Source organism: Nicotiana tabacum, chromosome 16, assembly GCF_000715075.1.
Source record: "Nicotiana tabacum cultivar K326 chromosome 16, ASM71507v2, whole genome shotgun sequence".
In the NCBI taxonomy this organism is placed as follows: domain Eukaryota; kingdom Viridiplantae; phylum Streptophyta; class Magnoliopsida; order Solanales; family Solanaceae; genus Nicotiana; species Nicotiana tabacum.
In genome coordinates, this window is record NC_134095.1 from 151,151,591 (window position 1) to 151,163,645 (window position 12,055).

Sequence of the window (12,055 nt, forward strand, 5' to 3'; positions counted from 1 at the left end):
AATATAACGTATCGTTAGGAACAAGAATTAGTGTATTGCACGATCTTGAGATAAAGAGAGAGGATAACATCCTATATGTCCTGTATCCTCCTGTTTATAAGTGTGGTGCACGACAAACCCATAAACAAGACTCTAATAGACACGGTCTGTAGACAACCCTAGGATAGCACTGCTCTGATACCACTTTTGTCACGACCCAAACCGATGGGCCGCAACGGGCGCCTGAGTCTTACCTGTCAAACACCCCTAAGCATGTGTCTAAAATATGAACCTGAATAACATCTGCTGCATTACAAAATTAACATACGTGAAAGAAGCCTGCCATCAAGGCATATGTACGTATATAGGCAGAATATAGTGGGCGAGCCGGCAAGGCTGCTATAGACAACTATACATCAAAAACTGAAAGCCGACAAGGCCCCATACAACCCAACTAGACATACTGTCTATAGATCTCTAACAGAAACATAATTGTAAAAAGATGGGACTAAGCCACGTGATACTCATATACATATATATGTACAAACGTATCGTACCAATATCAAAAGCAGCTCCGGATCAAATGGAGCACGCCAACTCTCGCTGATCAGGGATCCTAAGAATGGGGACCGTCAGCTTGCCTACCTACACCTGCGGGCATGAAACGCAGGCCCCGTGAAATAGGGCGTCAGTACGAAAAAAATGTACTGAGTATGTAAGGCATGGAAATTAGTACGTAAAAGACATAGATGAAACATGGAATACTGAAACACATTTTTAAATTTGAATAACTTTGTAAATACTGAAACGTTTATAACGCCATGCATGTGCGTGTAATGTCATGCCATGCATAGGTATGGTGTACATAATATTATCAAGCCACTAGGGGCATCCCATCATATCATCTCGGCCACTGTGGGCAATATCATCAACATATACCAGCTGATCAGGTGGTGGTGCGTATATAACGCCATAACCTTTTCCATATCCCATATACATATATATACATACATACATATATACGCGTATATAACGCTGTTTGAATACATACATATATACGCGTATATAACGCCGTTTGAATCATATTTTAGCCACTGTGGGCAATATCATCATCATATACCAACTGATCAGGTGGTGGTGCGTATATAACGCCGTAACTTTTTTTCATATCCCATATACATATATTTACATATATACGCATATATAACGTCATCTGGTCATGGGTCAATGCACATGTACGAAATGCATGAAAAATACGTAATAATCTCAATATTACTTCCGGATAAATTTTTCCAACTGCGTATTATTCTAAGACCCATGAACAGAAGGAAATAATAATTCTCATGGGGAATCAAGATTATAGACACCCTTACTATTTCTATGAATAGAATAATTTATAGAAACCGTGTATTTGCTCGTTTCTTTCGTATAATCTAGACCATGCCAAAAGAAAGAAGAGAATGCCTTAACATACCTGGAGTAGGGAAAAATTCATATGATGTTCCTGAGAAAGATTGTCTCGTACTCCTTTAGAGTCGCAAAATCACGTGGCTAACTTTTCTAAGAAGTTTCGTATGAAATTAAGTAACGTACGTTACTATCAAGTATCATCTTGGAGGAAACCTTCTTGCTGAACCTTTTCATTAATCTTGGAGACACAAAACGAATTGAAAATGGGGTTTTGAGTCTTTTTGTAATGAAATCACGTAAAACAACTTGCTGAAGCAACATAAGTGCTTAATTTCAATACATAAGAATGTCTTACCTTAAAGACTTGTAGGGCCCACTTTTGGGGTTTATTTAATCCTAAAAATTTCCTACACACGCTACTTATTTGTCAAGAGCCATGAGTCACAATGAATTAACCCCTAGTTGTCACGTTCTTGCCTTAGTAACCTTATCCAAATTCTTTTTAGATAAGTACCAATTACCCGTATAATTAAGAAATTACCACAAATTACTTAAAATTTTATTTATTTTTAAAATACTTCATATATACATTATATATTATACTACCGTAGTCATATGGTACCTTGCATGGTACTAGTTCATAATTATCGGGTATTATCGCTCGACCCGTATTTTATTCCAAATTGACCGCTTTCAACGAAACTTGTTTTCTTTAATCCGTATACCCTTTTATCCTTCATAACACTTATTTATCTCTTGTTATAATAACGTAAGTACGTTAATGTCAAGATGATCTCATCCCCGAGTCTACGTCGGCTAACTAAAAACAAAATTTTAACGTACGAAAATGCGAGATGTATTCCCTCTTAGAAACATTAACTCAACTACCATAGGTATCGGAGATTTTTCCGAAATGAGGTTATGTCCTCCGGGGGAGGAGGAGAGATCGCTGGCCTCGAGATCGAGGATTGATAACAAAACGAAAAAGATACTCCAGGGTGCGAAGGAGCCTACAGTGGAGCGACTCCTTCTCAGCAGTTAAGAAGAAGCGATTCGGTCGATCGGCTACCTTCTGAAGATAGTAAGCCATCAAATATTGGCGAAGCCTTTGGCGAGGCTAAGCGTCTCGGCCTTATGGTGAGTTTTGATCACTCTAAGATTATTCTGGTCCCGTGCCTTTCTTTTTTCATTTAGTTTTCTTTCACAGGCCTTCGACAGGCTAAAATCCGAGTTGCTTCGCTGTGAGGCCCCGTTACGGGAGGCTTTGGGTAGGGAAAAATCCCTTAAGCTTCTTTGTGCGAAAAAGGAAAGCGAGTTGGTTTCTCTACAGAGCGAAGTGGACCGGAGCCGGAGCCGTGAGATCTACCTAGAAAAACAAGTACCCTGCATTCCATGCTGGCTTGCACTCCCCTTTTCATCTCGGCGGCTTGATGTTTTTATATTGCAATTGGAGAACAAGACGGATGAGCTGGGACAGCTCTAGGCGAGGTTGGTCAAGCCAAACGCGAATTCAACGAGGTTCAGGTACATGTAAGTACCCATTTTGCGGCCAAAGAGAGTGCGCTAGCCATAGTTTCTACTCTTGAGGTGCAAATCCAGACCGTTTGCGCGAATGATTCTGCATGGGCGAATATGATTGCAAGGCTTTCGTTTGAGCTTTCGAAGGCGAAAGACGAGGTGGTGAATGTCTGGGACGAGGTTGTGATGAGCAACACCAGGGCAAGATAGAAAGCGGCTGCCTATTTGAAGAGTGCTACAGTTGCTAAAGCTGATCTGAAGAGAGACCTTGATCATACGAGCAGCAGCAAAGAGTATGCGAGGTGCAAATCTCGGAGGGAAGTTCTCGAGGAGATTCATGCCAGGGGCTTTGATCTCTCGGAAGAGATCGAGCAAGCCAAAGGGGAGGAGTACAATGCCAAGTTCCTTCTGTCCGATGCTGAAGATAGCGAGGAAGGGGCCGTCGGCCCATAGTCACAGGGGACGTTTTACTTCTTGCCTTGTTCTTGTGTACATAGATTACACAGTATGTTGTAAACGGAGCTTGTATTTTATCACCTATATGTATAAGGGGGGAACCCCATAATTTGTGCATTCTGTGTTTCTGTTTGTCAAGATTTCAATCAGGTCGATTCGACCTTTGAGCTAGTGGAAATCTTTAAATCCGTGGTATGGCCCTGAGGTTCGTTAGGCTGGCGACAAATGGCTCTTACTCTTTGCACTTGGGCATATGCATTTTAACTATTTTGGGTTCAATCTCCGAGTAGGGTTTCGACACGAGCTCAATCAACCCTCAAGTATTGTATTTGTGCGGGCTGGAGACAATGGCTCTTATGCCTTGGGTCGAAGCGACCTTCTATATGTGTGGCCCTGAGGCTCATTAAGCTGGCGACAATGGCTCTTATGCTTTGCCGTTAGGCATGTATAGTTAACTATTTTGGGTCTGGTCTCCAAATCGGGTTACAACTCGAGCTCATTTTGACCCTCAAGCTTTCAAATTTTAAGCTGGCGGCAGTGGCTCTTACGCTTTTCGTCGTTGCGACCTATTAGTGTGTGGCCTTGAGGCTTGTTAGGCTGGCGACAATGGCTATTACGCTTTACCCTTAGGCATATGTAGGCTTTGTTTTCATCTCATTAAGGACTTTTTGAAATGATTTTGCCTGACCCGTCGTCGGTTCGGGAAGAACCTTGATTTCAAGTCGTTTGCGGCGATGTTCAAGCACCTCGGAAAGTTTAGCTCGTAAGCTGAGTAGCTCGAAGCCTTGTGATTTGGAGCTAACATGGTCAAAGCTCTTTTGCATGTCAAGGGTAGCCTGTTTAACTGGTTCTTTTTTAAGTAGATTCAAAGTAATGGCTTGTGATTTTATAGCGACGGTCGGGCATCCCCGAGTCACGTTAATTTGGCTGGTACAGCCGTATGACCATGGTCATTTGTGTTTGGTCGGAGCCATTTTTGATCCTGAGTGTAGTAGTTTAGGCATCTATATCGAGGGTATGCCCTTTTGGGAGTCTTACAAATGCGATTATAGCCTAAACTTCAGGATTGATTGTATGCCTGTAGTAAGGTCTTACAAAATTTTCATGTCTTTTGAGCTCTTACGGTTTTGTTGATACTTGGTACAAGTATGATTCATGTGTTGCTTGAGGTCTTACAGTTTTGCTGATACTTGGTACAAGTATGATTTATGCCTTGCTTGAGGTCTTACAGCTTTGTTGATACTTGGTACAAGTATGATTCATGCCTTGCTCAAGGTCTTACTAGATCGAGTCTACCCGCTCGGGGTCTTATGGCCTCGAGTTTTTTAAATGAGTGGCAATTGGTGACAGTCTCCGAGTCATCGAGTTTGCTTAGGCTCAGGGGCCATTACTCGTGAGCTCGAAATTGCATCATTGGGGGCTTATGACCTTGGAGATTCCGACCATGGGGTCATATGCTTTCTGAGTTTGCGATGTCAGTCTCCGAGTGTTCAGGATAATTTTCCCGTTTGGAGATGTTTCATGATTTTCATGCTACCTCGTTGAGGTCTTATGAGTATGGAGTTCTGACCCTGAGGCCATGTGGGTGCCGAGTTATTGACACTAGTCTCCGAGTATTTTGGGGCGTTCTTGGTGGAGGGATCATTGTTGTGAAAATGGTGAATTTTCTTTGGAGTATGAGATGCTTTGGCAAAAGATATTTTTTGATTGTTTAGCATAAGTACATATTGGTTTGTTGCCGTGAGCCCGGCTTATGCGGACACGGTTTATTTGACCGTTTGGCCCGGTACATCATTTACTATTGGAACCTTGTTCTCTTTCCCTGGTTCTTTCGAGTGGATGACCTCTCAAGGGGATTCCCTCCAGTGTTCGGGGTTGATTGCAAAAGAAGCCCCGTACACTTTCTGGATCATCCTTAGGTAGCGTATGGACGTTGCCTCGTCAAAAACCTTGCCGGCAAAAACCCATTTTAGGATAAAAACTTGGTCGAAGGAAAAGAGTGCAACGGACGCTTCGATCGAAGTCTTCGATCTAGATCGACATCTCGACTACTTTAGTCGATGGCTTGCACAAAAGTTATTGTAAAATAAAAAATAGAAAAGGGGGAGGACGATTATACCTTAGTGGCAACAGCGTTCTTGGGTTTTCGCATTCATTTGGCGGATGCGACGTGATCCTTTATTTGAACACAACTGAGGGTGTGTCTTAAAAGATCGTGTGGATGATGTGTTGGGACTCATCTTCTTTGTTCTTTTTGGTTGCTTCTCTTTCTCGGGACTGGTTCTTAGATCGGTCGCTGAGGAATTCCCGAAGGTGCCCGTTATCGAGTAGTCGGGCCACTTCCTCCCGGAGTTGCTGGCAATCCTCGGTTCTGTGCCCGTGCGAGTTGTGAAACTCACATATCAAGTTATAGTTCCTTTGTGAAGGATCCGACTATATAGGCCTGGACCATTTGGCATCCCTGATTTTGCTGATGGCGAACATGATGTCTGATACATCGACGTTGAAGTTGTATTCTAATAAGCAAGGCGCCCCTGTTGGCCCTGTGTCCCCGTCGAATCCACCTCTGTTGATGAGTCCCCGAGAATTCTGTCCTCGGTTCGCTAATCGATCGTTGCGAGTCGGGTTGCGTATCGGGGCATTCCTCATATCTTCATGGTACGGCTAATACCTCTCTTTGTTCGGTTCGTCTCCTTTGCCATGAGTCTGATTGGATACACTAAACCCAAGGGGGCTTCTAGCTGGTCATCCTCAACTCTGATCTTTGATTGGTACCGATTGTGGACGTCTGACCAGGTTACGGTGGGGTACTCGACCAGATTCTCATTCAGCTGTCTTAAGGCCACTGAGCTTCATTCATTCAGGCATTGAGTGAAGGCCTGAACCGCCCAGTCGTCGGAGATCAGGGGTAGTTCCATTTGTTCCGTCTGGAAGCGAGATACAAATTCCAGTAGCATTTCATTCTCCCTTTGCTTAATCTTGAATACGTCAGACTTCCTTGTTGCTACTTTGATGGCACCGGTGTGTGCCTTTATGAAGGAGTCTGCTAGCATGGCGAATGAGTCTATGGAGTTGGGACCTAGGTTGTGATACCACATCATGGCCCCCTTTGAGAGTGTTTCTCCGAACTTCTTCAGTAAGACGGACTCGATCTCGTCGTCTTTTATGTCATTGCCTTTCACTGCGCATGTATAAGAAGTGACGTGCTCGTTGGGGTCTGAGGTCCCGTTGTATTTTGGGAGTTCTGGCATTCTGAACTTCTTTGGAATGGGTTTTGGAGCCGCTTCCTCTGGGAACGTCTGTTGCACGAACTTCTTCGAATCTACACCTTTCAGGACCAGGGGTGCGCCCGGGATTTGGTCGACCCTGAAGGTATAGGTTTTGACCTTTTTGTTGTTGGCTGCTATTATTTTCTCTCCTGACTTGATCCTTTTGGTGAGGTCCTCGAGCATTTTTACGATGGCAGGATCGACTACCGACTCGTTGTTGCTCGATCTCTCTAGTACATGTTCGGCCGGGGGAGTAGCTTCCGGTGCTACTGTGCTGGGAGTCTTTGGGTGGCTTTACAGCTGAGCGATAACCAACTGTTGTGGCTGCAATATTTCGAAAATAACATGAAGGTTAACTTCCCGTTCTTCCCGAGCTGGGGTTTTTCGGGCTTCCTGTTGGTCGCCATATTATATGCTCATGTCGGTGTGTGAGATTTCGTCGACCTACTATGCGTCTTGTGAACCCGCGTCCGTTGGAATCGGTCCAGACGCGTTGTCGGGGTTCTGTGGTGGCACTCCAAATTGGAACAACAACACTATTTTCTCTGTGGTTTTCAAGGTTATCGTTCTCAACTCTATTCACTGAGCCAGACATTTTAACCTGAAATCGGAGATCTTGGACAAGAAAAAGTGTGAAAGATAACTTACGTTGTGTAATGAAACCAACAAGAAAATAATCACTATTATTTTTAGCCCCACTGTGGGCGCCAAACTGTTTACCCTAAAAATGGTAATAATAATTAAATTTGTTGATGGGACTCTAAAAATACGTGATCTATTTTTATGCTAGTTGTTTAAGCAGTTGATGCTAGATATGTGAAGCTTAAAGATGAAATACGAAATAAAGCAGAGTTATAATCAAGCCGAGGAGTTAGCTATTCGGGCCTTGGACCGACCGATGAGGGGCCTCGAGGTCGATGCTTGGGCTCGGGCTCGAGCTATCTGGGATAATTGGGAGAGGGCTAACAGCTAGAATATAATTAAATGAGGCTCTTTATGGCCTATAACAAGCAATAAATGAAGAACAAGTATGAAAGTAATAAGCAATAGCAATAGTGTCAAGAGAATATGTTAGAGAGAAAAGAAAGAGTTCTTGTACATTTCGTGTAGAATAGTTGGAGCAACAGCAAGGGGGCTTACAAAATGGCAAGAATCCCCTTTATATAGGGGGGAGGGATCCCAACATAGTACAAAATGCATTAATTGTAAATGTATGGAGACGGGACAGCCAAATGTGACGCCAGGCTTTGCCAGTGCTATCTGCTTGCCTTCGAAACTCCCCATCCTTGGCATCGTCATTGGGTCGAGCACAAATGGACATCGAAGGAGAGAACTCGACCGCAATCTCGCAACCTCAAGATCTCGAGATGATTTTATGAAAAGATATTTTTACCCTTTTCCCCTTGCTTTTCTTCCCAAATCCTCGTTTTTCTCTCTACGCGCCTTCTCCATAATCCAAATTGAATATTTGTCTTCCTCACCATCGAGTAAATTTTTATACAAATTTATTACCGGCACATATTCTTTCACTAATGGAATATATCAATACACGATTCTCGAGATAGGCCGCCAACCCACCAAGTATTGACTAATTGAGAGCGTGTACAAATGTTAGAATGTGGTCACTAGGTTTTCTTTAGTCTTGTAGAAGAAACGATTGTAACTTTAGTAGTAATGAATTTTGGACTTATTACGATTGTAACATTAGTAGTAATGACTTTTGGACTTATTTTTCGTTCTCGACACAATATTCAGATCAACACCAACAAATACCTTCAAAAACGTTTGCTCATCCTACTACGGAAACGTCTACAGCAAAAAATGCATCAATCTAGAATGAATATGCTTACAATTACAATATTGATTCTTTTCCAATTACTCTATTAATCCTTCAGTAAAATGATGGTTACCAGGAGGAGATGTTTCCCTTAAATAGTGAAAGGGTGGTTGATCTTGAATTTTTAGTTTCCTGCACTTAGACTAACAAGCTCAAAAGTTAAGGACAATAAGTCCTGAACTTACAGTTACAAATTTAAAAGTTAAAGACAATAGGTTCTGAAGTCCTGAACTTAGGCTAACAAGCTCGAAAGTTAAGGACAATAGGTCCTGAACTTAGACTAACAAGCTCTAAAGTTAAGGACAATTGGTCCTGAACTTACAGTTACAAGTTCAAAAGTTAAGGACATGTAGTCCTGAACTTAGAGTTCCAAGTTCAAAAGTTAAGGACATGTAATCCTGAAGTCCTGAACTTAGAGTTCCAAGTTCAAAAGTTAATGGCATGTAGTCCTGAAGTTAAGTTCAAAAGTTAAGAACATGAGCAGAAGGGTTCGTCCGGGCAGTTAAAGTTTATTAAAGCAATGGCTAAAGATTAAAGATATTTTAAACAGTGACTTAAAAATAAATACATATATTATTAGTGGCTAACCGTGCACTTCCCCCACAAGTAATATGAACGTACATTTTGCAACTTAAGATGCATATCTAGGAAATTTGTTTCAAAGTGTCTAAACGTGCAAAATATTATAAAACTTTGGCTATACCTTAAATGGAGTCCCAAAATCGGCTATTTGTGCACTTGCCTACGCAACCTAGTCCAAAATAGGAGCCCATTTCAAATCCCCGGTGTATTTCCTCTTGGGCCATCCGAATTAGAAACGCCGATCTCTCTCTCCGGCGAAACCGATTTGTAGGTTAGTTCTTTCCCCCTCAATCTCCACTTTCTTTTTTACAAATGATTATTGTTGGTAAAATGCCAATTAGATCTTTTCCTTAAGAGTATTTATATGTACTTTGCTTCTATAAGCTCAGCTCCGATTTTTCCTATATTTGTTAATTTTTACATGTTAATTTGCAAGTTTATTTGCTTTTATATGTGATAATGGCTCCAAAGTTATGATCTTGTACCTACTAATCAGTTTTCTGAAACTTTTTTCTCAAAACTGGGGGGTTGGTTGGGGGTGGGTGGGGGGGGGGGTGTTGAGAAGAGAAGAGGCAAAAAGCACTAGCTGATTTTTCCCCATCTGCCCCCGTGTCTTGGTGGGCAGCGTCATCCGCAGGTATCCGGTAAAATAGTCGAGGTGCGCACAACCTGGCCTAGACACACCACCGTATCATAAAAGAAATGATTTTGAGTTTTCAGTTATCACTATGAAATTAGACTTTTATTTCTTTTTTTGTATCGATGGTGTTTGGACCAACTTGCATGAACCTTGAGTAATCTGTGGGGTTGTCTATCCAGCACAGAAGTACATGTTTTGTCTAGTGTTGCAGCTGAGATGGAACTTGGGATCTGCAGGTTGTTAATCACATGCTGCAACCACTAGGCCATCCCCTTTATGATAAAACTCCATTTTCGAGCCATTCTGATTATTCAAACAATAAATTTGAATTTCTAGTATTACTTTTTTGTTAAGTTGCCTTATCTCAGTTATTCTCCAATACAGCCCTTTAGTTGATATTAGTTCGTTGGAGAACATGATAGTTAATCTATAATGACTAGTTGTTTTTCATGATTATTAAGGATTTGGAGGCATGGTATGTTGATTGATTGATTATTAGTGAGAGTACTATCTATAGCTTTGTACTGCCCCCAAAATCCCCTTGATGACGTTTGAGGAGAAATTGTGAGAGCTAAGGGATGATATCTAAGCCTCTGTAGACTCTATAGAGTAGTAGATTATATAAGCGGATATTGGAGAAAACCCGAGAATGAGCTTGTGTATAATGCACGTATAGAATCTAAGTTCTGTTATCCCCTTTGATGTGTTTGTTCGTTAATGGTGCCCACATAAATTTGCAGGAAATGTCATTCTTTAAGGATATTCTCATTGGTTCTGAAGCTCATTTTGTGGTGCTAATTGTACAGAGCTCATCAATATTTTCAGGTGTGGACTTGAAATTTGCAACATATGGTTTCATGCATACTAGCCTTTGGTGACTCGGATTGAAATAATTTTTGTATTTTGACGAGAGGTTTGTTTGACTTATTGATGTGAAATGGCAGAATTTTTTGGATATACAGCATGCAGACAATTATCGCAAATGTTCATTTCAATAATATTCTTCCATGTTTCTGAGTACATTCTGGCGCTTGCCATTCATGGGAAGTCAAACGTAACTCTTAAGTCGCTTTTGATAAGCAAACATTATCTACTGGCAATGATTTGCTCCTTGATAGAGTACCTTATTGAACTCTATTTCTTTCCTGGCTTAAAGGAATATTGGTGGATAAGTAATTTTGGCCTTGCATTGGTTGTTCTTGGAGAAATCATAAGGAAGCTGGCAATTGTGACTGCAGGCGTAGCCTTCACTCATCTAATAAAGGTTTATCACGAAGAAAAACATCAGTTGGTTACACATGGGATCTATAGATATGTCCGGCACCCTGGTTATAATGGTTTCTTCATCTGGTCTATCGGTACTCAAATAATGCTTTGTAATCCAATATCAACCATTGCGTTTGCAGTTGTTGTGTGGAAATTCTTCTCGGGGAGGATACCTTATGAGGAGTTTTTCCTAAAGCAGTTTTTTGGTTCTGACTATGAGGATTATATGAGAAAAGTTCCTTCTGGTATTCCATTTGTGAGGTGATTATTCTACAAATCCTCTCCAGGCCACTATATATATGCCCAACATCCTTGTTTATTGTGGTTTCTTCATCTGATCGTCGGGGCTCAGATAATCTTCTAAATTCAATACTAACTGCGGCATCTTAGGATGTAGTCTAGGAATTTCATTTTCTTAGACACTCTTACGATTCTCATAATGTGAAGTTTGCCGGAGAAATCCTCTTAGACCACTTTCAAATGGATGCTTCTGTTAACCTTTGTGGAGTGCTTTTGTCTTATTTGTATCACATCATGTTTTCATAGTATCATGTTATTGTTAGGCAGCTAGCCTTTGCTCAATATGTTATTCTTGGTCTTTGATAATTGATAGGAGAAGTTATGATCCAATGCATGAGGTAACTTTGCTAGTGGGGAGCTGTAAGTATCTGTATTATGTAGTTGTCATGGCTGATGGGTGCAGCTTTTTGTCATACTGTTAAGGAGAAAGGTCTTGTAACATTTTCTGTGATTTGACAAATTCACCTCATCTCAATTATGGTTGTTGATTTCTTTCTGTTGCCTTTTATTCAAGCGTTGGCCATCTCGTACAGCCCCATTACCCCCCCCCCCACCCACCCACCCACCCCACCCCACCCACTTTTTTTGGCTTGATGAGGAAAAGTTGGTCTATCTTTGAGTGAGTTTTGATCTATCTATTAGATTTTCAGAAACATGGGCCATATCTTCAATCTACTAAAAGATTGTGGTAATTGTTTCTCTAGAAGTTTGTCTAAGAAGAATAGCACCGGATGTTTGAAACACACTAATACGCTTGTTTCAGGAAAGAAAGAACATGCACCTAAAACATATAATTAT

General features: G+C 41.4%; 1 protein-coding gene across 3 annotated transcripts; it reads left to right on the plus strand.

Annotated features, from left to right (window-relative positions):
• The first annotated feature begins 9,196 nt into the window (after window positions 1-9,196).
• LOC107811658 (protein-S-isoprenylcysteine O-methyltransferase B) lies at window positions 9,197-11,753 on the plus strand. Of its 3 annotated transcripts, none has more exons than XM_075233472.1 (3): window positions 9,197-9,322; window positions 10,432-10,516; window positions 10,636-11,753. In XM_075233472.1, the coding sequence occupies exons 2-3, from the start codon at window positions 10,435-10,437 to the stop codon at window positions 11,220-11,222; spliced, it is 669 nt and encodes a 222-aa protein (XP_075089573.1). In that variant the 5' UTR covers window positions 9,197-9,322; window positions 10,432-10,434; the 3' UTR covers window positions 11,223-11,753. The 3 variants fall into 3 exon arrangements, with proteins under 3 accessions (XP_075089573.1, XP_075089574.1, XP_016492109.1); XM_016636623.2 differs by lacking the exon at window positions 9,197-9,322 and adding an exon at window positions 9,611-9,709; XM_075233473.1 differs by lacking the exon at window positions 10,432-10,516 and having other exon boundaries at window positions 9,202-9,322; window positions 10,517-11,753.
• Window positions 11,754-12,055: the final 302 nt, after the last annotated feature.

What these genes read in the sequence shown, in the direction of transcription:
- LOC107811658 (XM_075233472.1), top strand. Translation starts at nt 10,435, where the DNA reads ATGTCATTCTTTAAGGATATTCTCATTGGTTCTGAAGCTCATTTTGTG. An exon ending in GAGCTCATCAATATTTTCAG is followed by an intron (nt 10,517 to 10,635) that starts GTGTGGACTTGA and finishes GTGAAATGGCAG; the next exon opens with AATTTTTTGGATATACAGCA.